At 45.1% G+C, this 26073-nt stretch overlaps 2 protein-coding genes across 2 annotated transcripts in view; both read left to right on the top strand.

Moving 5' to 3' along the window:
- MCCC2 (methylcrotonyl-CoA carboxylase subunit 2) overlaps positions 1-8012 on the top strand; it is a 34549-nt gene extending 26537 nt beyond the window's left edge. Inside the window, exons 15-17 of the mRNA XM_080362070.1 lie at positions 281-395; positions 1667-1752; positions 7800-8012. Of these exons, the coding sequence (XP_080218196.1) occupies positions 281-395; positions 1667-1752; positions 7800-7917 (319 nt within the window). The 3' untranslated portion in view covers positions 7918-8012. The remainder of the gene's footprint in view (positions 1-280; positions 396-1666; positions 1753-7799) is intronic.
- Positions 8013-14504: 6492 nt separating this feature from the next.
- On the top strand, positions 14505-15010 carry CARTPT (CART prepropeptide; the record flags this gene model as incomplete). Its single annotated transcript, XM_080363077.1, has 3 exons — positions 14505-14648; positions 14732-14815; positions 14903-15010. The coding sequence occupies 3 exons, from the start codon at positions 14505-14507 to the stop codon at positions 15008-15010; spliced, it is 336 nt and encodes a 111-aa protein (XP_080219203.1).
- Positions 15011-26073: the final 11063 nt, after the last annotated feature.

Genomic DNA, 26073 nt, shown 5'->3' with positions numbered 1-26073 from the left:
CTTAAAGAGAAAAGTTCCTGGGTGGGGCTGAGGGAGTGTGGAGTGAAGAGACTCAAGAAAGAGAGAAATATTTTTGAAGGTGCTTGAATACAGGAAATTAGCAGAATTTTCACATTTTCAAATACAATGCTGCAAGCATTTCAATATGTTAATTTGCGTTCTTTAAAAACCAATACATTGTAAGATTGTCATGCATAAAAATGAATTCTTAGCTGAGTAAGAATTAGTTCTTTACTAGGAAATAAGGCAATGTCTTAATATTTAATATATATTTCTTCAGTCCAAGATTTCTTTATGTGTGGCCAAATGCTCGCATATCCGTGATGGGAGGGGAACAAGCTGCAACTGTTCTAGCTACAATAGCTAAGGACCAAAAGGCAAGGGAAGGAAAACAGGTATATCTGTCTTCTTTCATTTGCAGTAAAGTCATTATCATTTACTTTTTCCCTGGAGTTGCACACTTTATGAGCTAAGAAAGGATGTTACAAAGGGAGAGACACCGATGAACTGTGGTTCTCCACATGCCACCTGGTGCATTGACAAACATGAAGCAGTTGTGAAATGTTATTGTTTGCATCTTATAAATGTGAAGATCATTCATGACATTTCTTACCTTTTCTTAAAGAGACGAGTATTTCTCATATCATCATCTTTTTGTGTTTTGTGCACCAGGTCATTAGTTCTGCCCAGGACGAGCAGCCAGGGGTGCTCACTGGTTTGGGAGTTTGAGGAGAAATATGCAAAACTAAAAAGTCTTTCCGATTATTTTTGAAGTAGGCAGTTTTATAGAAAGCTGATCTTCAAATTATCCAGTGACTGAGAATTATGAAACTTAAAACAGCAAAAGTCTATAGAGGCTTGGAGAAGGTTTTGGCTCATTTAAATATTTTAATTGAAAATTAGTGGTACTTTGTTTAATAATCTTCTCTAGTTTCTCTATACACTCTGCTGTGTTTTTTAAGTTATGCAGTTTAGAGTTATACTGATGGCCCTGGTCCCATAAGAAGTGGTTTTATTGTGATGTCTTCAAATTGTTTGTGTTTATTATGAGTAGTTATTCAGAATAATGGAGTTGCATGCACATGTTATCTCAACAGTTCTTTTTTCTACACTTTACTTGAGCTGTCTGTGGATAGAGTATATTCACCCTCATCTCTCTCTGTCTTAATTTCCCAGATTGCTAAGATGGACAGAATGATACCCAGAAAGAAGTTTGAGAAAAATAATTGTAGTTAATGTCAGTAAGATGTGTTAGAAAGTTGAAAATTTTCTGAATTATGGTGGTGACCTCTCTGGATCATAGAGAAACCCAGTGTTAGAATAGCACAGACTTGTTTTATTAAAAAATCTTGCGCAAAAGCAAGTCAGAATGGGGTTTATTCAGTACAGTAGCTTCAGTAGTTTTTCAGATGCTAATCCTCAATTATTCTTATACTCAGTTAAGCACATTTTTACTCTCCTTTTCCCACCTGCCCATTTTGAAAAGTGATATTTCATTGTCAAATACACTGAATTGAGAATTGTGTGTAGAAAGGGGGGAAAACTTTGGGGAGGTCATTTAGACAGTTTCTTCTAGTTTGATGCTGCATATAAAGCACTGCTGTCATTGTGGAAGAAAATGTTAACCATTATCTATTCTCTGTTTGTTTATTTGCCTTTTTTTTAGTTATCAGAGGCAGATGAAGCTGCTTTGAAGGAGCCAATCATTAGGAGGTTTGAGGAGGAAGGAAATCCCTATTATTCCAGTGCAAGGTAACATATAAATGACTTCTCCAAAACTTAATTGTAATCATAGGACATAACATCTAAATGTCAGTATCGAAGAACAGCAGAACAGAGCAGTCTGGAAGAAAGATAGCGTTTGATGTGCAGGACTACAACACAATGAGCTTCAGATGAATGTTTTGTCTCTCTTGTCTCTGAGATTTGGTGGTAGGTACTGTATCAGAAGAAGGCATGCACTTGCAGGAGTTACTCTACTAGTTCCATAAGTAATGATACAGTAGCATGGAGTTTATATTTTGTGTATTTTATTCTGGGTAAGTTTTATGGTATTCTCTCCGGTGGAGTATCTGGTCACCTTTCCAAAGCCATTGACCAGTGTACCAGGTGGCTGCATGTGCATTAGGAATAATTTATTTTAGTGGGGTTCTGCAAATGGAAGAGGCCAGTGGTAACGGAGAAGTTTCATAGAACAGAATCATAGAATAGAATAACAGAATAATTTTGGTTGGAAGAGACCCTTAAGATCATCGAGTCCAACCGTAACCTAACCTAACTCTAGCACTAAACCTTGTCCCTAAGAACCTCGTCCAATGCCTTTGAAACACGTCCCAGGATGGTGACTCCACCACTTCCCTGGGCAGCCTGTTCCAATGCCTGACAGCCCTTTCCATGAAGATTTTTTTACTGATATCCAATCTAAGCCTCCCCTGGCACAACTTTCAGAGAGACCTGAAGCCATTTGCAAACCTCAGATCGTGATCTTGGTATGTGACCATATTGGATGACAGCAGTTTAGGAAGGACATTATCTGATGGGTGCAGCATATTAATGTTTGTTGATAAGTCTTTTGCAGCAGTTTGGGCTCAGGTTTATGGAATATTAGTAAATGCCCAGGAGCTAGTTAGGTTAGTGAAGCAAGGTAGCATCCTGGAGTGTCACCTCTGGAAACTACCTGGGAGGCTTTCGTGGCCTCCGATTGTTACTCTGCATCAGTTTCACCCTGTCTGTACTGATTTTCCTGCACATCTTTCTGCTTGCAGTGCCCAAAAGCTAATTCTTCACAGGCTCTCTCCTGCTGATGATAGTAGAGAATAATATAGAGGTGTGCCTCTATAGCTTCTCATTTTGCAGGAAGAATATTAGTCTCGTACAACTATGGAGTCTGCTGTATGTTTGGGTTTGTGTAGCTGAATTAAAATTAATGATGGTTTTCTTACCTGCAAGCTGGGAAGTCTGGAAGCAAACTGAGTGCAGAGTGGTTGGGATATGATGGAATTTGGTGTGGGCATCATGGGTAGAAACTATGTGAACAGGTGGGTGCAAGATACTCTGTGAGAGTTACAGAGGTGCCAGTAAGAGAAGGAGCTTGGGGACCTTTTTGTCTAACCTGATTCCTGGTTAATCTCATGTATGACAATTCTGTTACAGCAGTAACAGCAGCAGCATAGCGTCAGTGAGCTCCTTTGTGAATTGTTTATCATGATTTGAAGGAAGATATAAAATCAATGGTAGCTTTTACTCTGTTTTGTGTTGGGGTAGTGGACGTGTGCAGATGTGAGCTGGCTGAGGTTGGGTTCAGTGTGATGCTGCACTCAAGCTAATAAGCACAGCTGAGACATGAAGCCAGATGTCAGAGCTGAAATCCTGCTGAGGTTCATCTAGATAAAAGCAATGAAAGCAAAATGCCCCTTTTCACACAGGAGTGCTTGTGAGAACAGTGTGTGACTGGATCAGGTCAAGACAGTCCAGGCTGGTTTTTCTCTCTCTTTAATCCATGCAGGTGCAGTCTGCATTGTCTAGGAGCTCTTAATTGCACTCTGCTGTCCTGTAGAGATAATTGGGTATATCGATAGATATTCATATGTTTTCTGCCCTGATTTCATGCCTTCCTGCAAACATTATCACGTGTGTGCCTTGTTCCTTCATTTATTGCTAGTTCCTAAGCAAGATCTCAGACTGGAGTTTTAATTACCCTGGAGTAGGCTGCCCAAGCAGAAACAAAGAGATGAACCAGGGTTACAGTCTTTGCAGCAAGCAGTGTATTTGAGGAAGGGATGTAGTGGCCTTGCACCTTGGAGCCAGCCCATTTGTCAGCCAACATCAGCAGCTGCTTATTGGCAAGCATTTGCTGTAGGTCAGGGAGAAGAAGTTGTTGTTGTCTCTGCTCCCAGGCATGGATAAAAAAAAAAAAACACCACCACACAAACAAACAAAAAAAACCCCACAATTGACCATCGGCCAAGGGTCAGGATGCTGTATTGAAACTGAATCTGGACAGCTCTCGTTTTGTCAGATGGCTGACTAGATCCTGTCACCAAAAAGACCAACAAGAAAATTCCAACAAACAGCTTTGCATTACAGAGAGGCAAGAATGATGGATGGACAGAAAGACTGCTGTTTGTATTGCTGCAGCCAGTTTAGAGGCTTCCTCTCGCTGTCAGCTTGGTAAGACAAGGGGACCCATCTGCCTCAACCTTGATGTTCACTGAGATTCATGTGACCCTTCCAGTTGGCTTCGTTAGGCTTTGAATCAAACTTTTAGCTGTAATAATGAAAAAGAAGGAAAATGCCCCAGTGATCTTAAAAGACAAGCAAATATCCCTGTTTACTCTGCTTATATAACGAATTATAATTTATAACCAAAATTATGTGTACAGGATGTCAGTACTGTTCCCCACAGTTGTATTTCCTAATCAAACTTTAATCAATTATTTGACTAGAACCTTTCATAGTGAGCAGTCTTAATTAACGACAGTCATTAGGCAGCACCCTTTTTAATGAGTTATATTAATCTGCTTACAGGTTTCTAAAAGGAATTCAGCGGTTTGCATCTTAACAAATTATATGAGCATTTTGCTTTTGGGAACTTCATTTCTTTTACTCACAGTGTCTGTGTCACAAATATTTTATGAGTGTGGATGTGACTCATGTTCTAGCAATGGAGTTTTAATAGATAGTTTAATTATTAATGTCACATCCCAGTAGAGAATGCAGTTTTCTTTAAACAAAGAGAAGCAGAAGCCAGGGGTGACCATGTGAAAGAAGCTTGACTTCCCTGCAACATAAAACTTTCGTAGTTGTCAATATAAATTAATTGTGTTGTTACAAAAAAACAAATCTGCCATTAAAATGTGCTTCATTTTTGAAAGAGTTTATTGCAGTGGTAGTCACCGTGCAGTTGCAGCTTGGAAGGGACCATATTACATTGGTGATTCTTTTTGATTCAGTTCATCCTTGCTCTCCCCAGGCCCTTAACAGATTTATTAAACTTCTAAGAAGTATGAATTCTTCCATTCAGTTTCAGTGTGTTTTGTAAATAAAAAAATTAATTGCAAGTGTTCATTAAAAAAACTTCATCTGCAGAGCAAAAAATCCTGTAACAGTCAAAAACCCCCATAATTTGTGTAAAAATAGATATTACTGTGTCTGAGATTGTTCTGCAGTTGTGCTTTTCACAGTCCTAAGAAAACAAAGAGATTGTGGTTGATCTGACGTCACAAAACTACCTGCTTTTTGCTATTAATATTTCTCCATCCCTTTGGCAAATTAATCTGACTGTATTCATCAAAACTAAATCAAGATCTTAAATACAAAAAAGAAAGAAAAGCATATGCCTTGAACTCCAGAATTCAAAATACTTCATGATGTTGCAAGTACAGAAAATATTGTTTCTTGGCCATTCTGTCATGCTAGATTGTATGAAAAAGTATAAGCACTATCTTGAGGAAAAACAAAATAGTTCAGACAACTCTTAAGTCACCCTCAGTAAAACTTTGGTTATTTGCAACAAAAAAGCTTCCAGTTGGTTTTGCTGTATGGTAAGAAGCACTTAACTCTGAGTCTCTTTTCAATGGAGTATTGTTAAAATATGCCAAAATATTTTAATGAGTTATTACTTAGAATTGAAAGCTACAGTTAGAGAAGAGTTGTTCACAGGAACCAGACTGCAGAATATGATGTGGATAGTTTATGTGTGTCTTCTGCACCAGGATTTGCTGTTAGTACCACTCCTGTGGAGACACAAGCATGGCTGCTAGAATGTTCCAACACACGACTCCCTGGCCCACTAGAAAGGAGATGCTGAGAATCCTCAAATGAGAGCAGAATACATAGAGCTACAATTTCCTTATATTTGTAATTTGGGTTTACAGTTTGTTTTGTTGTTTTGTTTGTGGGTTTTTTTGTTTGGGTTTGGTTTGGTTTGGTGTGTGTGTGTTTGTTTGGGTGGGTTGGTTGGTTGGTTGGTTGTGTTTGATTTGGGATTTTTTTCCCTTTAAATAAGTTGTTCTTCCCAGACTTCTTTCTTTGTTGCAGACAGGTCAGCAAGTGCCACAGCTACTGTGGTGTAAAATTCCTTTAATCAAGCTTTTATTTTCAGTCCCCCCAAAAAACAGTGTAACTTTGCCAAATTAACAGCGAAGTCTTACCTTCTCTAAACCCCTTTCTCCTTCAACTGCGCTCTTGTGCATAGTTTAGGCTAACAATCTCCTCTACTTGGGAACTGCACCATGAAAAGACACATCTATAGTGGAACTTTCTTTCTGAGGTGGGTCTCTTCTTTCTCCTCTGTCTGCTGGTTGGAGAACAGGCTCCTAAGCTGAGTCTGAACCCTCATGCCTCATCTTGTTACAGGTGTACTTTATTACAGTTCCACTTTGTGTGTCCTAGGACTGATACATGTATTTGTTGTAAAATATAAAGCGTATGTTGTCAGTCTCTTAATATTCATAAAATCAGATTAAAATATTGCTTTCACAGCAAACAGTGAAATAAGACAAAGATGGAAAGCAGAAGTGTCTGCTGCTGCCTTGAGCTTATCAGCCTGTGTTTGCGTACAGTTTGCAGTCCTCTTTCTTTTGAGGGTGAGGTTGGCACTTTTAGTATGTAGAGAAGAGCACAAAATACATTGTTTCCTGTCTAATAAGGTGGGGTGGTTTTTTTAATTAATCTTGAAACATTAGGAAATTTGCAGCTGGAAATTTGCGGCTGGAAGCTTCAGTTAGAAAGGAATGGCTACACTTCCTCTTGGTAGAGTCAGTCTTAGCTCCCTATTTATGACCCTTTCTTGTATTTTTAAATTTTCTACAGACAAATAATTAAACATTATCCAACACTGAAGTAAGTTCAAAAAATAATGCAGAACAAGTCTTTCTAGGGTAAGATGGGATGGAGGAGGAGCATCACTCTCTTAACCAAAGATACTGTGTATTTGTTTTGCAGACCCTGATTAAAATTGATGCTTATTTGAGTGAGACTTGCGTTGCAATGAGTGATGTGGTATCTTGTTTAAATATCCTGGTGAGGAGATAGTAGTTACACAATATTTACTGGTTTGTGGCCTGCTGGGGGTTTTGACAGATTTTATTTGGGGTAGATGGAGCTGTCATTGAGAACTGATGCCACTTTAGTTTTTGGATGAGTATCAAAGACGTTATTCACAAGTGTGTGTGAGTTTGGGAATTTGATGTTGGCTCATTCATCATTTAATTACCTTTAGCCCTGGGTTAAGGAGGGTGTTATATTACAGTTGTTTAGAAATTTACTTCAGAAAAAATAAATACAACAAATACTGGAAATACTTGTAGTTTACTTGGCTCATTTAAGGAAGAAAGAAGAAACACTTATATTATTCTCATCTCACAGCTGAACTAACCTGAATAAAATAATGATGTGACATAGTCCTTTAAATACCAGCATTCTTAACTGAAAAAGATAGGTAATTGACAAAAAGTCATTTTCCATGTTCATGTTAAATAACAAAGATGGTCTCTTTGAGGTGATGATTTCATACTAAAAACAAGTATAAAGAATATGACTTAAAATAGGTAGACCTGATGTTGTTCATTTATCTAAAATTTATACTTTGTTGTAGAAGATGAATTCCGCAGAGTAACACACACAAGTCTATTGCATTGATGATTAAGGTGAATTAACTCCATGGCTTCAAGTGTAATTTAGTTCTATATTCCACTCTTGTTACTGTAACTATTTCCAGTTTCATGTGTTTGAAAATCTACCTGCTGTATGTGTTAGTTTCCATTAATTATTACTGTCTGGTTTATTTTTTTTTCTAGATTATGGGATGATGGAATTATTGATCCAGCTGACACAAGACTGGTTTTGGGCCTCAGTCTCAGTGCAGCATTAAATGCCCCTACGAAGAAGACAGAATTCGGGGTTTTCAGGATGTAAACTTAAACGTACACTCATCAGAATTACCTCTGTATATTTTAATTGGGACTGGAGATCAAACTAACTGCAGTGTTGAGGTGATTAAAAATAAAGATTTCTACAATGCTATTTTTAGTGGAAATGTCCTAATTATTTATTTTCACTGAGTAATCATCACACAGTGTTTCGGTATTTTGATACTGATTTGAGATCAGTCACAGTGATTGTATAACACTGCATTGCATGAATAAACTGCAACTTCTAGTGCTATGTTTAATGTTTAATAAGAAACTATTGATACTACCCTTACATAAATAAATCTGAAAAATAAGCTACATATTGGGTTCTTATCAGCACCTTTTAGTTCTTCTTTGTGTTTCTCACATAAATGCAAAATATTCTTGCAATAAAAAAAAGTCCACATTTGCTAGCAAATAATTTTTGAGAAAGAGATGTTCTGTAAGGGCAGGCAGAGTTCAACACAGCATGAAATTATAGATTTCACACAGTTATTGGAACTTTGACCTTTCTCTGGCTTTCATCCAAAAAACATTGCTATTCTGTGTGGTTCCCTGAAGCTGGAACAACAGGAGAACCTGACGGAGGCACAGCATTCTCTGGAAGAGCCTATGTGGATATCCATGGGAGCTGCAGGTTGCTGACAGCATGTCTCAAGATGAGGATTGGCTCCAAAGCTGTTTCAACATCTTGCTGTGTCACCCCGGCCATTTTAGTTTCACAGAGATGGAGTGTTCTGCCCATGTGGGTCAATGCTTCACCCCAGAGCACGTGCCGGAATCCCACTGACTGGGGCTGTTGAGATGCTGGTGTGCTTTAATTAATCTTCTTTATTTATCATAGTTTGCAGTGTGATGCTTTTCAATAATTCAGTGTCTGTAATTTCATTTGTTGTCTTTAGAAATATCGCACCTTGTAGAAACTAAACATTTAGCATGTTGTGCATCGAATGAGGCCAGTACTGTGCTAGCTGGGACTAAGAAGGTGGTTTTATCGAGTTTTGCCTTACAGGTGTCCAGATGACCATTGGAAAAGACTGCCAAATGGCAGAAGTATTCTTCATTGAGAATCAAATTCAAGAAGAGCTAATGTACTCAGATGAATGTCCCCTCCTGCGCTGGCCGGTAGGGAGGAGAAAGGTTGCTAATAGGAGTAATTATCCTGGGTGAGACGCTAGCTGTAGTCTTCCTAGACTAGACTGATTCTTGTTCTTGTCTCACTGCAGTGAGAATTTGTAAAAGTGTTACACATGGCCCCAGGATTTCTTTATCCTGAAAGTACAGTGACAGTATTTATGGTTGCTGGACTTCTGAAATGCCTTTAAAAATACCCTGCTTTTAAATACGTTGCCCAAAATCAGGACATATGTATATATAAAATACAGCCAGGGAGAACAAAGTTTTCAGACCCTGAAATGATTGTTATTAATGACTTCAATAAAATGAATCGTTCTGTATTTTCTTCTAGGACGGCTGAGTAGCCGTTTCAGGCACCAGTTGTATTTCCGCTCTAAATTATGGAGGATGTTTTCCCCATTCTGTTACTCCCAGACCCATAAGGAAAACCGCCTTTTTCTGCTAAGAAAATTGGTCACTTGAGAATAATATTTCTGTTTTGAATATATTCTTTCCTTGAGACTGGTAATGAAATCATTCTGAGTTGGAGACAGTAACACATAATTCTGGGATATAGATAATGGAAGTAGATACGTTTGGGAGGATTTGTGCTTCTGAGAATTATGACTCCCTATCACTTGCTACATCTGAAAGGGCAGTTATTTACAGTTATCAAAATTTCTTCCTCTAAATATGTGTGCAAGCCAAATCAAAACATGTCTCTGAATAAATAAGAATGTTCTGCCTTAGTAATATTTATCTTTGGAAACTTGCTAAACAAATGAAATTCATCAGCATGGTCTTAGCATCCCATCAGCATGTTCTGGTTAGGGGAGCAGAGCGGGATCCTCGCTGTAAAAATGATTTGAGGAATCAGTAGCAGTTATCACTCCCCCACTGCATCGGAGATTGTTCTGGAAAAGGTTTCTTAGGTTGACATGCTGTGCTTTCTATGTAGGTGCTGTATGTAGGCAATGTGTATTGTGCGTGGCAGCACTCTGGTGGCAGAGATGGCCTCTTGCTGCCCAGAGGTTCGCTGAAACACTTCACGCTCTGAGGACCCACCAGGAGTTAGGAGTTGGACCCTATGCTCTTATCACATTTGTTGATGTTAGCAGGTATATTTATGCTGGAGCGCTACTCCGTTGCATAGTCCTTCTCACTTCCCATTGCTGTTACTCTAACAGTTGGATGTTTAATGAAAGGAATATTAAATAAACATAAATAAAAGGTAGCTGCCACTCAAGGGCACAAGATTCCTGACAGCAGAAGCAATGTTAGAGCTGTGGGCGACTATTTCAAGACATCCTACCCACCTCTGGAGTGTGTCACCTATTCACTGTAGTATTGGAGCAGCTCACAACCATTAATCTCTTTACATATTGGAAAGGCTGATACTTAGGATGACACTGATTTTTAAGATGGAAGTTAAGGAACAAGGGAAATACGGGTTTGCCATATCAACTGCACAAGCTATGGTGGTCCAGGACCTTGAACTCGCTGCTCTCAGCTTCCAGGGGACCTTCCAGGGGACCTGCTCCTGCCTGATTTCGTTGTGGAGGCTGATTTCCCAGCTGTACACCTCCCTCTGGCTTCAGAGCAGTGGCAAGGCAAGGTTACCGAGTTCCAGCTCTCGCTGGCAGATGGACGTGGCTTGGTTAAGAGGGGTCAGCATTTGAGTACAAGGAGTTTCAAAGGGTCAGTACTGTGGCCTTGAGGGTGTTTTCAAATGCTTTCGTAGAAGGAAGTGGGAAGCTGTGAATGAGGTGGCCTAAGCTGCTTGTCATGTCCCTGGGGACTGCTGCAGGAACCGAGGGTGCCTCTCAAATTACCTGAGAAAGTGAATTCAGGATGGATCACAAAAAACCTACCTGTTGCCATTGCCCTTTTTATTGTCATGGCACCTAGGAACATGCTGAAAACCACTCAAAGCTGTCATCAACCAAAATCGGTGGCAGTTTGTGCTGCAAACGTCAAGGCAGAGCCTCTGGTACACAGTCCTTGTGAGGCTTGCATGGCTGCTTCTAAGGCTGAAATGAGATGTGGCTAATGCACAGCCTCTGCAATGGCTCTGCCTGCAGAAATGGAGAGGCTATAAATGTAATTTCTGAGAAGCCATTGGGTGCCCATTCCTACCCCTCTTTTACCCATTTTGGGGTTACTTTAATGGGGAGTTTGTAGCCTCAAAGTTTGTGTTGGCATTTGTGTATGTGCTCTTCTTGTGAGAATGTATCTTTTATTTAGATGGCATTTTTCCAATCTGTTACTCATCAGGATGAATTGGTATCTCCTGCTGAAACAGATGTTATCTTTCAAGTATGCCTCTAGACTCTATTATTGCTTAGAATGTGGCAGAACCCTAATTTATCTTTGATTTTCCTCACTGTTCCAGATTTCAGCCAAAGAAACGTCTCGATTCAGAAAACCAATGATGGTGTATTATATTTGCCTTTTTTTTTTTTTTTAAACTGAGGTTTATAAATTAAGGCAATTCAATAAAGCACTTACAAAAGCCCACTGCTTTTCAGCAAAGCCTTAAAGCATCACTTAAAGCCAGATGTCCACTTTCATGGCTCTGATTCAGCAGAGCACTCGAACAAATGCTTCATGCTAATCTCTGTGGTCTAGTAGTCATAAAATCCATCCAACTCTGTGTCTACGTCAAGCCAAAACTAGAATGCATAAATGCCTCAGAACCGCTCAATGGATACTCCATTACTTTGACACTGGCATCAACAGAGATCTCCATTATTTTCACACTTCTAGAAGTACATTAAATTAATTGATCATGATGGAACAACATGCTTATGAAAAGCAAAAAAAACTGTCCTTTTGATAAACAGATGTTAATGCACATTGGCTGTGTCCTGTCTGTACCTTATCCGCACTAACAGTTATATGGAGAAAGTAAGTTAACTTTGAGAAGTTTGAATTAATGCATAGCTATGACAGAGCTGTCCATTCCTAAGGTTTGATGGCATTTCTTGTAGATTGTGTGGAGCTGAACTGTAGTGCCACAGACTCCCCTAAGTTCATACCTGGTTGTCTTATGACTGGCTGCTGGTGCAGTTGTCAAAAAGTACTTGCCTTTCTGTAGCTGTAACAGTGATTTTGCATTTTCATACTGCAACTCTGTTCTGCTCCTTGGCATGGTAGCTTCTGATGCTCTTATTTACTATTCAGCTGTCCTGCATCCTACGACCTTTATTCTACCCCCTGGTGCTGGAGACAAAGTCTACAAGAGCGGCTGGACAGAGCAAGGGACAGTGATGTTTGCAGAGACAGTGTGATACGGACAGCAACAGGCACAGAAACATACGGTTCTGTGGGTGTCTGTGGCCAGCCAGATATAACGACTTCTGGAAACAAAAGTTTGTAATTGCCTCCACATTCAGTTATCATTTTACGGGGGGAACTAACAAATTCAGCTTTTCACATGGAAGTGCAAGTTGGAAAGAAGACAGTGGTTTTTTGAGCATCTCTCTGGTGTTTTCAGTAGTGCATGAGTAATCCTCATACTATAAAATATGGCTTGAACTTTTGGTCAGGCTTCACAGACGCTGCTTTTGAAGCTGAATAGCCCATTTATCTGCCTTTCCATGTGAAGCGCTGCATTCTTCTTGGCCTGTGTTATTTCTCCACCAGCCAATCATTTCCAGTACTTCACGTGGCTGCATTTTTGCTCTAGCCTGGGATATGGGATTCGTTATGAGTTGTTCACCACCAGACTATTGGACCTTCCCTGTGGCAAAAGGAGATGGGAGGATTCGTGCAAACATACAGAGGATCTCTACTCCAAACAGTAATTACAAACGAGACCTTTGCTGGGTGTGATAATCAATAGGAGCATATGGGAGAAGGTAACAGCAAGAGGTGAACACGCAGCTCTGGAGGCAAGCAATGTGATAGTCAGAGAGATCAGAGTATTTTTACTGCCCCGGGTGTAGTGGTGCTGTTGAAAATTACTTTTTAAGCCACGCTCCTTTTGGTCCCTTGAAACACTGCCTTCCAGTTTGGAAAAATAGGTTCCTGGGCCTGATTTTCTTTAAACAGCTTTTTTTTTGGCTTTCCAAATTCATCCTTCTCCCTTCCCCTAGGGAGACGCAGCCCAGCTCCCGCTGGCTGGAGGACAGGAACACAGTGTCCCCAAAACACAAAGATCTGGGGGTGGAGCCTCCTCACAGGCCAACCCTGCTTGCTGCTTCCTTGCCCCCACACCCCTTGTGCCTGAGGGCCAAATTTTTCATGTCAGCGAAGTTGCTGTTTAGCTTCCCCATTTTGCCCCAGCCTTGGCCCGCAGGCAATGAGCCTGGAGAGGGCTGAGCGCTGCCCCTCGTGTTGTGTGCTCTCCTTGGGGTGCCACTGCTTTTCTCAGTGGGGAAGCAGCTACTGTCTTCCTCCTGCCGTCACCATGGCCATGAGGCCTGGGCAGGTTTGGCACTGCCAGGGAGCTTTTCAGCCACAGCGTTAATGAACATGGGGCCACCAGGCTTGCAGAGCCAAGCATCAGTAGGAAGGTCTGAACACACACAAGTGTGCTGATAATAGGTCTCCTTTTAGCAACTGTATTTTTTCCCTCCCCAAGAGGAGGTGGCTTCACTTCACACACAGGATGGATGACACTCATTAAACACTGCTCAGTAATTTGCCCTCAAGCACCTTTTCACAGTTCTGCTCCAAGTGCCAGCAACTACTTTTTGCTTTGGCCTTTTGACGCTGATTCTTACCTTTCTCTCCATGGCCCTGAGCCTTCCTGCCTTGTTGGCAGTCCCACCTGTCCTCATTCAAGCAACCCTTCCCCACCAGCTGTTTGCTCACCATCTTTATATTCTCCCTTTACCTGACTCCTTCAGGTTAACCCTTCCACCCTAGCTCTTCCTCCCACCACACTGTGTTTTTCTTTAGCCAAAGGGCTACTAGCTCTCCCTCCTCTTAGATCCCTGCCCTGATTTCCAAGCCTGGTGTCCCTGACAACCCAACCTCCACTCACTTCTAAGAGTGTCCACTGGCTCCCCTCTCCCTCCTCCTTCCAGACCCCTACAGGTGACAGAATGGCCTCCCACTTGTTCTCGGACAACATGGGGTGAAACAGCCCTTCCCCGTGGACAGGACTGGGGGTTTGTGGTCAGGCGGGCAGGCAGGCCGGGCCACTTTCCCCTCCTTCAGTCTCAGAGGCGGCTCTGCTGTCTGTGCCGAGCCGGGCTGGACAGAGGCTGAGACGTGCCGGGGGAAAGCTTTTGGGGCAAAGCCGGGCGGCCAGGAAGAGAGAGGCGCCGAGTCGTGCCGAGGTGCGATAAGCCGAACTGAGCCGTGCCGAGGTGTGATAAACCGAACCGAGCCGCGCGGAGCGGACCCGATCCGTGCGGTGCCGATCCGTGCGGTGCCGAGGCGCGGCGCGGCGGCGGGGGGCGCTGACGCACGACGGGGCGGGCGCGGCGCTATAAAGCGGCTCGGCGGCGGCGGGGCGGCAGCACCATGGAGAGCTGCCGGGCGCTGGCGCTCTGCGCCGTGGCGGCCGCGCTGCTGCTGAGCGCCCGCGGGCAGGGGCCGACCCCGCCGCGCCGCGCCCGGGACCTGGGGCTGCCCGGCGGCGGCGGCGCCTCCCGGGAGAAGGAGCTGGTAGGGCGGCGGGCCGGGGCCGGGGTCGGGGGCGCTGCCCGGGAGGGCGCGGCCTGACGCGGGGTGTTGGGGTCTCTCGGCAGATTGAGGCGCTGCAGGAGGTGCTGGAGAAGCTGAAGAGCAAGCGGGTCCCGCACTACGAGAAGAAGTTCGGGCAGGTGCCCATGGTGAGTGCCTCGGCGGGGCGGGACGCGACGGGACGGGACGGGGCGGCCGCCGCCGGAGTCCCCCTCACCGCCTGCCGCCGTCCGCAGTGCGATGCCGGAGAGCAGTGCGCCGTGAGGAAGGGGGCCCGCATCGGGAAGCTCTGCGACTGCCCCCGGGGGACTTCGTGCAATTCCTTCCTCCTCAAGTGCCTGTAAGCGGGACCGCCCCGGGACACGCCGCCGGGAGCGCAGGCACCGATGTCTCCCCGCGCCGACGTGCCGGCTCGGGGCTGCGGCGGCGACTTCTCGCGCCTCATCCGGCCGATAAACGCAGCGAGAAGACCCCGCATCGCCCGTGTAACGCCGTCCGTGACATCCGACATCCGTGGAGCTGTTTTGTTTCTCTCCCCTCCCTCCCCTCCTTCTCTGTTTGATTTTGTCCGTCCAGGAAAAACCCAGCCCGTGCCTTGCCAAGTAGAGGTGCCGATTGCAGTGTTGTACCGGTGCGGAACCGAGCCGTGCCCAGGAGCGGGGCTGGCCCCGTGCCGTGCCCCGGGGTGCCCGGCTCCTTCCCGACGCGGGAACCATCCGTGCGCTGCCGGCCGGAGGCGCCGGCACAAGGGGATCCTCTGGGTGGTTGTGAGGGTGGGGGGGCGGCAGATGTGTTCCATGCACCCTGACCCCCTTCTTCTTGCCCCGCAGCTGAGAGGGCCCAACTCGGCACAGCCCAGAGGGAGCGGTGCGCAGCCGGCGGCGGCTTTCAGTCGCACCACTGGCTTCAGGCCTAGTCCAACTGTGCTCACCCTGCGCTGGAGAAGTCCTGCATGAGATACTGGGGGCATTCAGGGGTCCGGCACTAGCCTGGCTCGGGGGGGAGCTGGGGGAAACTGGTTGCTTTACCAGAGCCACCACGGAAAGAAAGCTGTCTGGATCGGTTGCAAACTACCAGGGGATATCCTAGTCACCTACACCAAATTGCTCACGTTTCTACAATGAACTGATGTACATAAGTATGTCCATCCTCCACAGGTACACTGTGTGTTTCAGTAGACTCATAACATGTTTTAATCCTTTGTTTGTCTCTGTTAATAAAGTCACTGTTCTGATGACAGCGTTTCAGAAGACGTTTTAATTTCACGCAAAGGAATCCCTTGCACTCAGAGGGAGAGGCTGAGGGTTACTCCAAAATTACTTCAACCACCTGTGTTACGGTGTGCTTTAGCCAGGCTGGCGGCCAGGTCAGGACAGGGCTGGAAACTGAGGTTCATTTCTTCTGGCATTGGCTTGGACAATGGCTGCTCCCTGCCCCACAGGCACCCAGGTGTAGACACTTTGGACCTCAGGTTTTCCCTTGGGAGTGGGCAGGGCTCATCCTACCTGCAGGGACCAGGCTGCAGGATGCAATGCAGGGCAGCAACCACCGTGGGCTGGATCATCTCTGCTCCTTTATGTTTTATTCTCATAAAAGAGGGACCACTGAATTAATCTGTGGGTGTCTGTGCCAGAATGAGCGCTGATTTCTACCAGCAGGGAGATGAGGGGCTGCATGGGCCAAGGTAGATGTGGGGAAAAGCATTCCTACAAACAGGCTTCATATTTGGTGCTGAAGAGAGCACAAATTCATGTGAGAAACCCAGAGACTTGTAAAAACACCAATTTCTGTAAGGCACTTGCTTGATTCCTGAACAGTAAGAGAATGTGGACATGCCTGGATGTAACAGGTACAGAAATACTGACTGCAAGCAGAGACATGACACCATTTGTTTTGTTATTTATATTTATTATTATTATGATATTTATATTATTTATATGTTTTTATTTATTACTGTTATTATTGCTGTTATTATTTTTTATTATTTTTTTAATTTTCTATCCAGGACAGGGATGAGCGCTTCTTAGCCCAGAGAAAAAGAAAATAAATGACAGCTGGAAACTTTCAGAGAGTGTGAAGCCTGGTAGAGCAGATGGGGCCACATGGCTGGGGGTACTGTGCACAGGCACGCTAGCACCAGTCTGAGGGGGTGTATGTTTGGGCCAGGGGCAGGAAGGGAGTGTTAAAGTAGGGCAGGAGCCACAATGCAGAAGGTGGCAACACTGTTCAGGGAGAACTGCACAAAGAGTAAGGGATATGAAGTCAGCAGGGATGGTGCAGTGGGATTTTCCAGGCAGAGGTGGTGACCAGCTGTGATTGTATTTTTTGTGCCTGTGGGTGGGTGCTGGCCTGCGGGGGAGAGGTGTGACAATACATTCGCAAGGCTGGAGGCGCGTGTTAGGTTTTGTAAATTGTTAACTCTGCTTCTGGATGTCTTTATGGTATTTCCTAGAGACAAGGTAGACGGATTTACTCTTGATTTCTTGATGAATAACGAATTTTTGTAGCATCTGGCTTTCATTTCCCCCCGTCCCTACAATAAAAAGGACTTATGTTTAGGTGCCAGGTGCTTTCAGGAATGGAGCACACAGGCTTCCTCTTTGGTGATTCCCTCAGCCCCAGGGACCACAGCCGTCTCAATTAAGTGGGTCCAGTATAGATCACCTCAACTTGTAATATTTTTACTGAATGTTTATTTACACAAAATTGGACTGAAACACGAAATACTGGACTGAAATACATCCAGAATGATTCAGCTTGTGTGTTGATTTTACAGTTCTTGTTTTGCCTGATCATAATACTCAAAATTATAAACATGGTTTAAATAAAGTTCAGAATTACAAATCTAAGACCTAACTTTAGGAAATTAGGATTTATGGTTCACTTACATGATGCTGTCATTTTAAGAATACTCTCTGCAAGGGCATGTGCACCAGCCCCAGGGGTCTTATAATTTTGATTATGCTTGTGACCACTTACATTACATTACAGTTATTTCTACCATAAAGATTGAAAAAAGCAGATGAGGAGGGAAAACATTGCTATAACAGCCAGGATAGAGTTGGCAGTTATATATTTTTTCACTCCTAAAATCAGTAATATGACACTGTTCCTCATTTAAAAGAGCTCTTGATTTCACCTTTCCTTTTGAGGGGTTTGACACACTGTGTCATGGTGTTTTGGAGGCAGACAAATGCCTGTACCTCTGGGCTGGGGTCTCCAGTGTCATTTGAACAGGACGTCGTAATTTCCTCAAGGGCAACCATAGGCCCCAAGGGCCATTCCTGCCCCCCAGGGCTTCTCCCCACCTTGCCCATCACTCAGTACCCCATTTCAGCCTTGACTGGGGTCCTTAGCCCATGGCCCAGTGATGCCATAGGGTGCTGGTCTCCAGTTCCCCACAGTCCTGTCCTGGTCAGCCACGGGCCTCGTGGGCTGATTTGCCAGCCTGGCCTTGGAGCATCCCCATCTCTGGGGAGGTGCCTGGTGCCCCGTGACCTGTCTGTTCCCTCTCTGGAGTTGGGATGGGTGTGACTGTGGGGCTCGGCCCTGACTCCCTGGGACAGCCCCTAATGGTCCCAGGTCCCAGCAGCCCCAGCAGGATGGACCAACAGGTGCTGTGGGAGATGGACAGCTGGGAGCCAGCTGTCAGTGGTGTAGCCCAGGGGCAACATTAGTGTCAGTAGCATTTAACATCATTAATGACCAGGACAATGGCTCAAAGTGAACCATGCAGTTCAAAACAGGGAAATGCCCTGGGGAGGAACAGCCCAACACACTAGGGTGGGCTTTCTTGGCCCAAGTGGAAGGGTAGTGTCCTACCACAAAACTGAGGAACATGTAGCTCAACAGGAACTTAACATGGTCTTGTAGCAGTATCAGCTTCACATCTCCTTTGCAAAGGGTCTGGGTTCTGCAAGTATCACTTTTTTACCCACCAAAAAGAAAGAGAGATGGGGCAGAGCAGCTCCTACCCAGTTCTCTGTGGGCATTGATACAGAGTACATGGTCACCGATGAGATCAACATCAAGGACATATTCCTCAACAGAGTGCTGGATGAAACATGAAGCCAGTTTTGCAGACAGCAGAAAGGAGGACAGCCTCCCTGAGCAGCTTGAGGACAGATCAGTGCCTATTGCCATGGTTCTGACTTGTAAAAAGACTATTCAGGAATAAGCCCTCCTTGGAATACATTGTGCCTTTGCTGATGCTAGAAGTCTGGAGAAAGAAGTCTGGATTGGGGCACCTATGAGAACAGAAAGCAAGGCTGTCTTTGTTGACAGCAGTGAAGGGGCCAGGGAACAAAATAACACTTCCAAGGTGGGCTCTAAACAGCACATAGCTGCACGCCCAAAACAAGCACTACAGCTTTTGAGGGTTCATATTGTGTTTAGACAGCAGAGACAGCTGTAAGAAAGTTTGGAGTCGATCCTGCGGTCCAGAAATAATGTATATATTGAGTATGAAGTAAAAAAAACCACAGGTGTCAGCCCATTAGGTCTCAACCAATGGTATCTGCTTGCCTGCTAGTAACTCCATTTTAAGATCGTAATTTTGTGTTTGATTGGATCCTCCACCTGGAAAGAGATGTGAAGAGAGACTGACTGGCAGGTCCCTTCTTTCTATGAGGGAAATTGACCAGCAGTTTTTGCTGGCCCAAATGCCTGGGAGATCACTGCTGTGGGCCTGGGTTCTGAGGCTTCTGGCAACTCCCAGTTACCTTGGTCTGACTAGATGCATTACATCCCTGCTCAACTACTGTACACACCAGCACTGAAACACAGAGAGACATCATGAAAAAGCACAGAAAAAGTATAAATTCAAGGTTGTGTTATCTGTTACTGATCTCTAAATCCACCTGAAGGAACTAAAAATGAAATATAGTGCTAGAAATCAAGGAACCCATGCAGAAAACCCATCTCTGTCACTAGTCTAACCCCAACCAAATGAGCTAGTTGAATGGCAACCAGCAAGACAAAGTGGTCCAGCTGGATTGTGCTGTTTGTCCTTCTCCCAGCTTTCTGTGGGCTTTTCCCATGTTGTACCTGCTAGTACCGAGTGTGATGCACTTTCTTCACATCTGAGCCTCTTCTCAGAAACCACCTAATCCAAAACTCAAAGATGATCAACTTACATTGCTCATCTGCAGCCAAGTCTTCTCCAGGAGGTTTCCACACAATCCACAGACTTGGTGTCTGTGGAGGGCAGGGCAGGGCCAGAGCAGGTGCTGCTCTTCATTAACAAGCATCAGGAAAATGTACAACTTTGGGTGGCAGCATCTTGGGCAAATACTGAGACAGCAGTTGAGATTTGCATCAGGAGAAGCCTCAAGAGTTTGGAGATAGTGTTGCATGGACATGGTACACTTCACACTCCTGGAAAAAATCTGCTGACATTTTCTGCTGGGGTGAGTTTGGCTGTTGCTTGTGTCTGGGGTTTTTTCGCGGGCCTTTTTTTTTTTTTTCTTTCCCTTTCCCTGGGTGCCTCATTCTTTTGAGTTGCAGAGAAAACAGTTAATGTACCAGTCAACACTGCTACAACGTGTTCGTGGTTGTTTCCAGGGTGTCTGCCTGCTTGTACCTTGTATGGAAGTACATGACACTGCATTTAGTCAGCTGCTACTCCTTGTAAGGCTGGAGTTTATCATTAGTGGGGGCTTTATGCTGCTGGTGGATCCACCACAGGCGGGAGCTGAGCAAAACAGAATCTGCAGATGAACAAGAGGTGGCAGTGTTGTAATGGAATACAATTCTCAACAAGGAGCTGTCTCTCATCCAGGTGAGCTTCACTGTGATGAGCAGGAGGCTGGATTATTTGATTTTGGGGACTGGATTATTTTTTTTTCAATAAAGTCAGTTGGAGCACAGCTACACTTTGCCTGCCTAGAGGATCTGTGGCCCCTTACAGCTCCCAGCAAGTCACCTTTAAATCTAGATCTCTGCAGGGTGTGAGGAATTCCCTTGCTGGGAAGGAAGGCTGCACAAAAGGGGGCTCAGGACCCGAGCAGACTCACCTGGGGGCTTCTGTCCCCCCTAGTCCCTCATCACACCTGTGATGAGTTACCTGTGTGAGACCGTTTCAGCGCAGGTGTGGGGCTCTACTCCCCAGCCCTGTCTCCTGGGGGCAGCTCAACCCTGTGCTGCAGGCACCTGGTCTCCTGCACGGATCCCTTGTCTGGATGTTGTAGCTTTCTCTCTAGCCCCATCTCCTCTGACCGCGCTCCCTAGAGGGCTCCTGCCCTGGATCATCCCTTGCCGTCCCTGGAGCTGGGACGGACGCTGTGAGCGACGCCCCCTGTGTGGCACCGGCCAGGGCACGGCCGGTGTGGGCCCGGCTCCCGCTCCCGGCTCACGCTTCCGGCTCACGCTCCCGGCTCACGCTCCCGGCTCACGCTCCCGGCTCACGCTCCCGTCACACCGCGCGGGCTGCGGCGGGCCGAACGGCCACTCTCTGTGCACGGAGCGGCGGGACTTCCGGTGGTGTTCCACTGCGGCCTGGCAGCCAATCACGGCAGCAGACGTGCCGGGAGGAGGCGGGACATGTGCCTGGCGGCAGGAAGTGCCCGCGCTCCCGCTCTGGCTCCGGCAGCGGCGGCCGCTGTGAGGCGGAGCAGGTGCCTGCTTTTCTGTAAGCTGTGGTTCTCCTTTACGATACTGGTTTCAGTGTTGAGAAATAACTCCCTACAAGGACATAGCTTGAGAGAGCTCGAGAACATGTACATCAGCGGTTACCCAGCGTCTGAGTGTTGTGCCTTTCCCTGTCGGGCCCTGGCGTGGCCGTGATGGGAATACGCCACGGATGAGGCCGTGGGCCCCGGTGGGCACTGAGCAGCGGGGAACAACACCCTTGTGCCCAGGCAGCAGTGAGGGCCAGCAGCACCCAGGGCGGTGTGAACAGGGCTCAGTTCAGAGAGCAGGAGGAGGGATTATCGCCTCTGCTCAGTGTGAGTCACCTCCCGAGGGTACTGTGCCCATTTTGGGCCTCCGTACACAAAAGTCATCTACACACTGGAGGGATTTCAGGGGAGGCCATCAAGTCAGTGGGGGCTGGAGATGGGCATCCCCAGTCACTAGGTAGGAATTGCACTCTTAAAAGTTCATTTTATTGATTATCCAGTTTTTATACTTTATGTTAGGCTGATTGACATATGCACACATATTGCTATTACAGTTTCGCTGTGTTATTACATGGTTTCCCTTCTAACCCCTGCCTACCTTGTTAGGAGAAATCCCTGCAAAAGCAATAGACAGGACTTTCTTAGAGATGGGCAAATCAAAATGTGCCTCTGAGATCAAAGAAAAGAGTGAACAGGAGCTGAGACATCCTTGTCTTCCCTCACCCCTATCTGCTTTGTGTTCCCACCTGCAGCAGCAACTGGTGTTTCCAGGAGCCAAGTGTCCTCTGCAGCAGGGGAGTGAAACCCACTGCCTTTTTTTGCCAGGTGCCAACACGCCTCTGCTGCTGCGGAGGTGGGTGGAAGCTCTGCACTCCTTGCTGAAAAATATGTATCCAGGGCACAGCACTTGCCGTATCAGCATCCACCTTGCACAGTCTACTCAGCATTTGCTTGTAACTGCCCAGTTATCCCTGTCCCTGTCAGACAGGGACATCTCGCTTTGTGCAGCTACCAAGGGGCTGAGAGCATGGACCGTCCCTCTGGACATTTAGGCCATGTGCACATCAAACCTTGTGGTCTGCCAGGGTGTGAACCACAGCACAGCACCACCTCTGTGCCAGGGGGAGTTCGTAAATACCCATCTGTGGGGGTGTGTGTCAGGGACTGCCTGAGGTAAGTGCCAATGGCTGAAAGGCCAGCACAGTCTCCCACCCACCTGAGCTGGGCAGAAGTAGAAGTTGGGCTTCCTCTTAAGCGGCATCTTGGCTTTAGCCAACAAAAACGGTGTTCACACAGCCACACCAGTGCCGTGGACCAGCCTGATCTCAGACACCAACTGCATGTTTGGTCTGAATGCTCTAAAAGCATGGGGGCTCTAGATGTCTGCCACTGTACTTCAGAGCATAGTAAGGCCTTCTGTATGTATATAAGGGACTATTTCCCTCAGGGTGAGGGGTTTGCTTAGGAAGAGGACCTGTTTCTTCTCTTGCCGATTTCTGTGAACCTTGGCCTGAGTCTGGGCAGAGCCAGCTGTTGACAGGCTTCCCTCTGCTTCCTGGCAAAGAGCCCTTCTTCTTCTTGTTAAAAAGCACCTCTTGCCCTCAAAATGTGTTTTATTTCCTTTGGTTCTTTAGACTACCTTTCTAAACATACTACATTATGAATGTATCCTTTGATTACTCATCATAGGTTAACATATACCAGTTGTGGTTTTTTTCTGTACTGCTTTTTAACATATGAAAGCAAAATTTGTTATGCTAAATAAGAGAGGACTGGGCACAAAGTAGGTACTTTGGAAGCCATTTCCTAATTACAGATTAACTTGAAGGAGTGAAGCTGTATAGCCAAGCATATTTTTTCCATGTCAGTAAAAGAAATAATTTTCCACTGCCTTCAAACAAGAGACTATGGTAGTTAGATATGACACACAAAATTTCCTTTTAACTATATAAATCAGGGCTAAGAATTTCTGTGGAAAAAATCCTAGATGTTGAAAATTTGTTAGAAATACACTTAGTTCCTCTAAATTTACATTGGCTTAGATACTGTAAAGGTTCTTTCATGGGATTTTTGTGGCCATGGCTTGGTTTAATGGCAAAAAAATGGTACTTTAGCATCTTTGAGGAATATTTTTTTCTTGAACTGTCATCACCTCTCTTGGTATCCAAATTAAGAAAGTAAACTTCACTTCTAGAATATCTGAAGAAGACAAATGAACATGTGGACCTGATAAAATGCATCCTGGAGTCCTGAGGGCATTGGCTGATGTAGTTTCCAAAGTCTCTCCTTGATGTTTGAGATGTGGCAGTCATGCGAAATCCCTGGTAACTCGAAAAAGGGAAACAGCATACCCATTTTTAGAAAGGGTAGAAAGGAAGACCCCGGGTACTACTGACTGGTCAGCCTCGCCTCTGTGCCTGGGAAGATCGTGGAACAGGTCCTCCTAGAAGCTGTGCTAAGACACATGGAGAACAGGGAGGTGATTTGAGACAGCCAGCATGGCTTCATGGAGAGCAAGTCCTGCCTGACCAACCTAGTGACCTTCTCTGATAAAGTAACTACATCAGTGGACAAGGGAAGAGCTACTGATGTAGACTATTGTAAAGCCTTCAACACAGTCCTCCACAACATCCTTCTCTCTAAATAGGAGAGATATGAGTTTGATGGTTGGACTATTTGGTGGATGAAGAGCTGGCTGAATGGTCACATCCAGAAGTTAGCGGTCAATGGCTCAATGTCCAGATGGAGTTCAGTGACAAGTGGCATCCTTCAAGGGTCCATACTGGGGCCAGTACTGTTTAATATCTTCATCAATGACACAGAATCAAGCACACCCTCAGCAGTTTTGTGGATGACACGAAGCCAAGTGGTGCAGCTGACATGCCTGAGGGATGGGATGCCATCCAGGGGGATATAGACAAGCTTGATAAGTGGGCCTATGGGAACCTTATGAGGTTCAACCAGGCCAAGTGCAAGGTCCTGCACCTGGGTTGGGTCAATCTCAGTACCAACACAGCCTGGGGGATGAAGGGATTGAGAGCAGCCCTGCCGAGAAGGACTTGGGGGTACTGGTGGATGAAAAGCTGGACATGAGCCGGCAGTGTGCACTTGCAGCCCAGAAGGCCAATCGTATCCTGGGCTGCATCAAAAGCAGTGTGTCCAGCAGGTTGAGGGAGGTGATTCTGTCCCTCTGCTCTGCTCAGGTGACACCCCACCTGGAGTCCTGTGTCCAGCTCTGGAGCCCTTAGTACAGGAAAGACATGGACCTGTTGGAGAGGGGCCAGAGGAGGCCACAAAAGTGATCAGAGGGCTGGAACAGCTCTGCTGTGAGGACAGGCTGAGAGAGTTGGGGCTGTTCAGCCTGGAGAAGAAGGCTCTAAGGAGATTTTATTGCAGCCTTTCAGTACTTAAGAGGGGCCGATAAGAAAGATGGGGACGGACCTTTTAGCAGGACCCCTCACAACAGGACAAGGGGTAATGGTTTTACACTAAAAGAGGGGAGATTTAGGCTAGATATAAGGAAGAAAGTTTTTTACAATGAGGGTGGTAAAACACTGGCCCAGGTTGCCCAGAGAGATGGCAGATGCCCCATCCCTGTGAACATTCCAGGCCAGGCTGGACGGGGCTCTGAACAACCTGATCTAGTTGAAGATGCCCCTGCTCATTGCAAAAGTCATCTAGATGACCTTTGAAGGTCCTTTCCAGCCCAAATGATTGATTCTGTGAAAATACATTATACAATACCCTTCTTCACCACAGTCTTACACTAGAGGTCATGCTAGATGTGCTGATAGTGCCCCTTCTGGAGCTGGAATTGTGGCATGATTCTGTGCGCAGGTCTGATCTAAGTACATTTCCTCTGACTGAATTTCCAGCGTATTTAGTAAACAGCACATGATTTTCAGATACACTTTTCTGTGCCATATAATCTAGAAATTTATCTACTTTGTTTGTTGTTTGTTTTTTGTTGGTTTGTTGTGGTTGTTTTTACCTTCAGAATAGTCAGTGAGTTTAGGAATATTTGCAACAGGTTTTTAGAACTGTCCTTTACAAGTTTGCCACTTTATTTTTCTTCTTTTCATCACCTTTTGATAACACCTATAAGGAATTAAAGAAACCACCCCACAGAGTTAATTGAGAAATGCAATAACTAAGCATTAAAAGGTCTGTTTCAGTATCTTCCGTGCCAAAATAAAGCCTTCTCTAATCTACAGAATTGTTTATAGTTGAATTCTGTTTGTGAATTTGGGCAATGACATTGGCAGTTGTTGTCTGCTTGCATTTAGCCATAAAATCTGTAACACTTCAGACCAGTGTGCACATCCTTGCCAAACAGAGATCACTGAGATGAGACTAATGATGACAATGGGGTGATGTATGAAACCAAATGAAACTAAAATTAATAATATAATGAAAGGCATAAAGGCAAATGAGACATTATAACTTTTTGTGTGCCATATCCATTGAGGATGCTGTACAGACTGTAGTTTTATTATAACCCCATGTCTCATTTGTATTAATGAAATTAAGTCATCTGTACAAACTCCGGCAGGGGGAGGTATTTTTCTGCATTTGAGCAAATATTTTTAACCGTATTACTAAACTCACACGAAGAAAAGACCAGTACAGTCTAGGTGTTTTGTTATTCAAGCTACTTTTTATAGCCAAAGATGGTGATTCTAACTCTTTTTAAACTGCTGAACCAAAGATGGATTAGCTCATTTATTTGTAGCAGTATTGTTGCTTCTTATATTCTTTAGAATACATTTAATATGTATTCAACTCACCTA

Source organism: Nesoenas mayeri (genome assembly GCF_963082525.1).
Source record: "Nesoenas mayeri genome assembly, chromosome: Z".
NCBI classification, from domain to species: Eukaryota; Metazoa; Chordata; class Aves; order Columbiformes; family Columbidae; genus Nesoenas; species Nesoenas mayeri.
The sequence above is the reverse complement of the archived record's forward strand: the minus strand, read 5'-3'. Positions and strand labels throughout refer to the sequence as shown.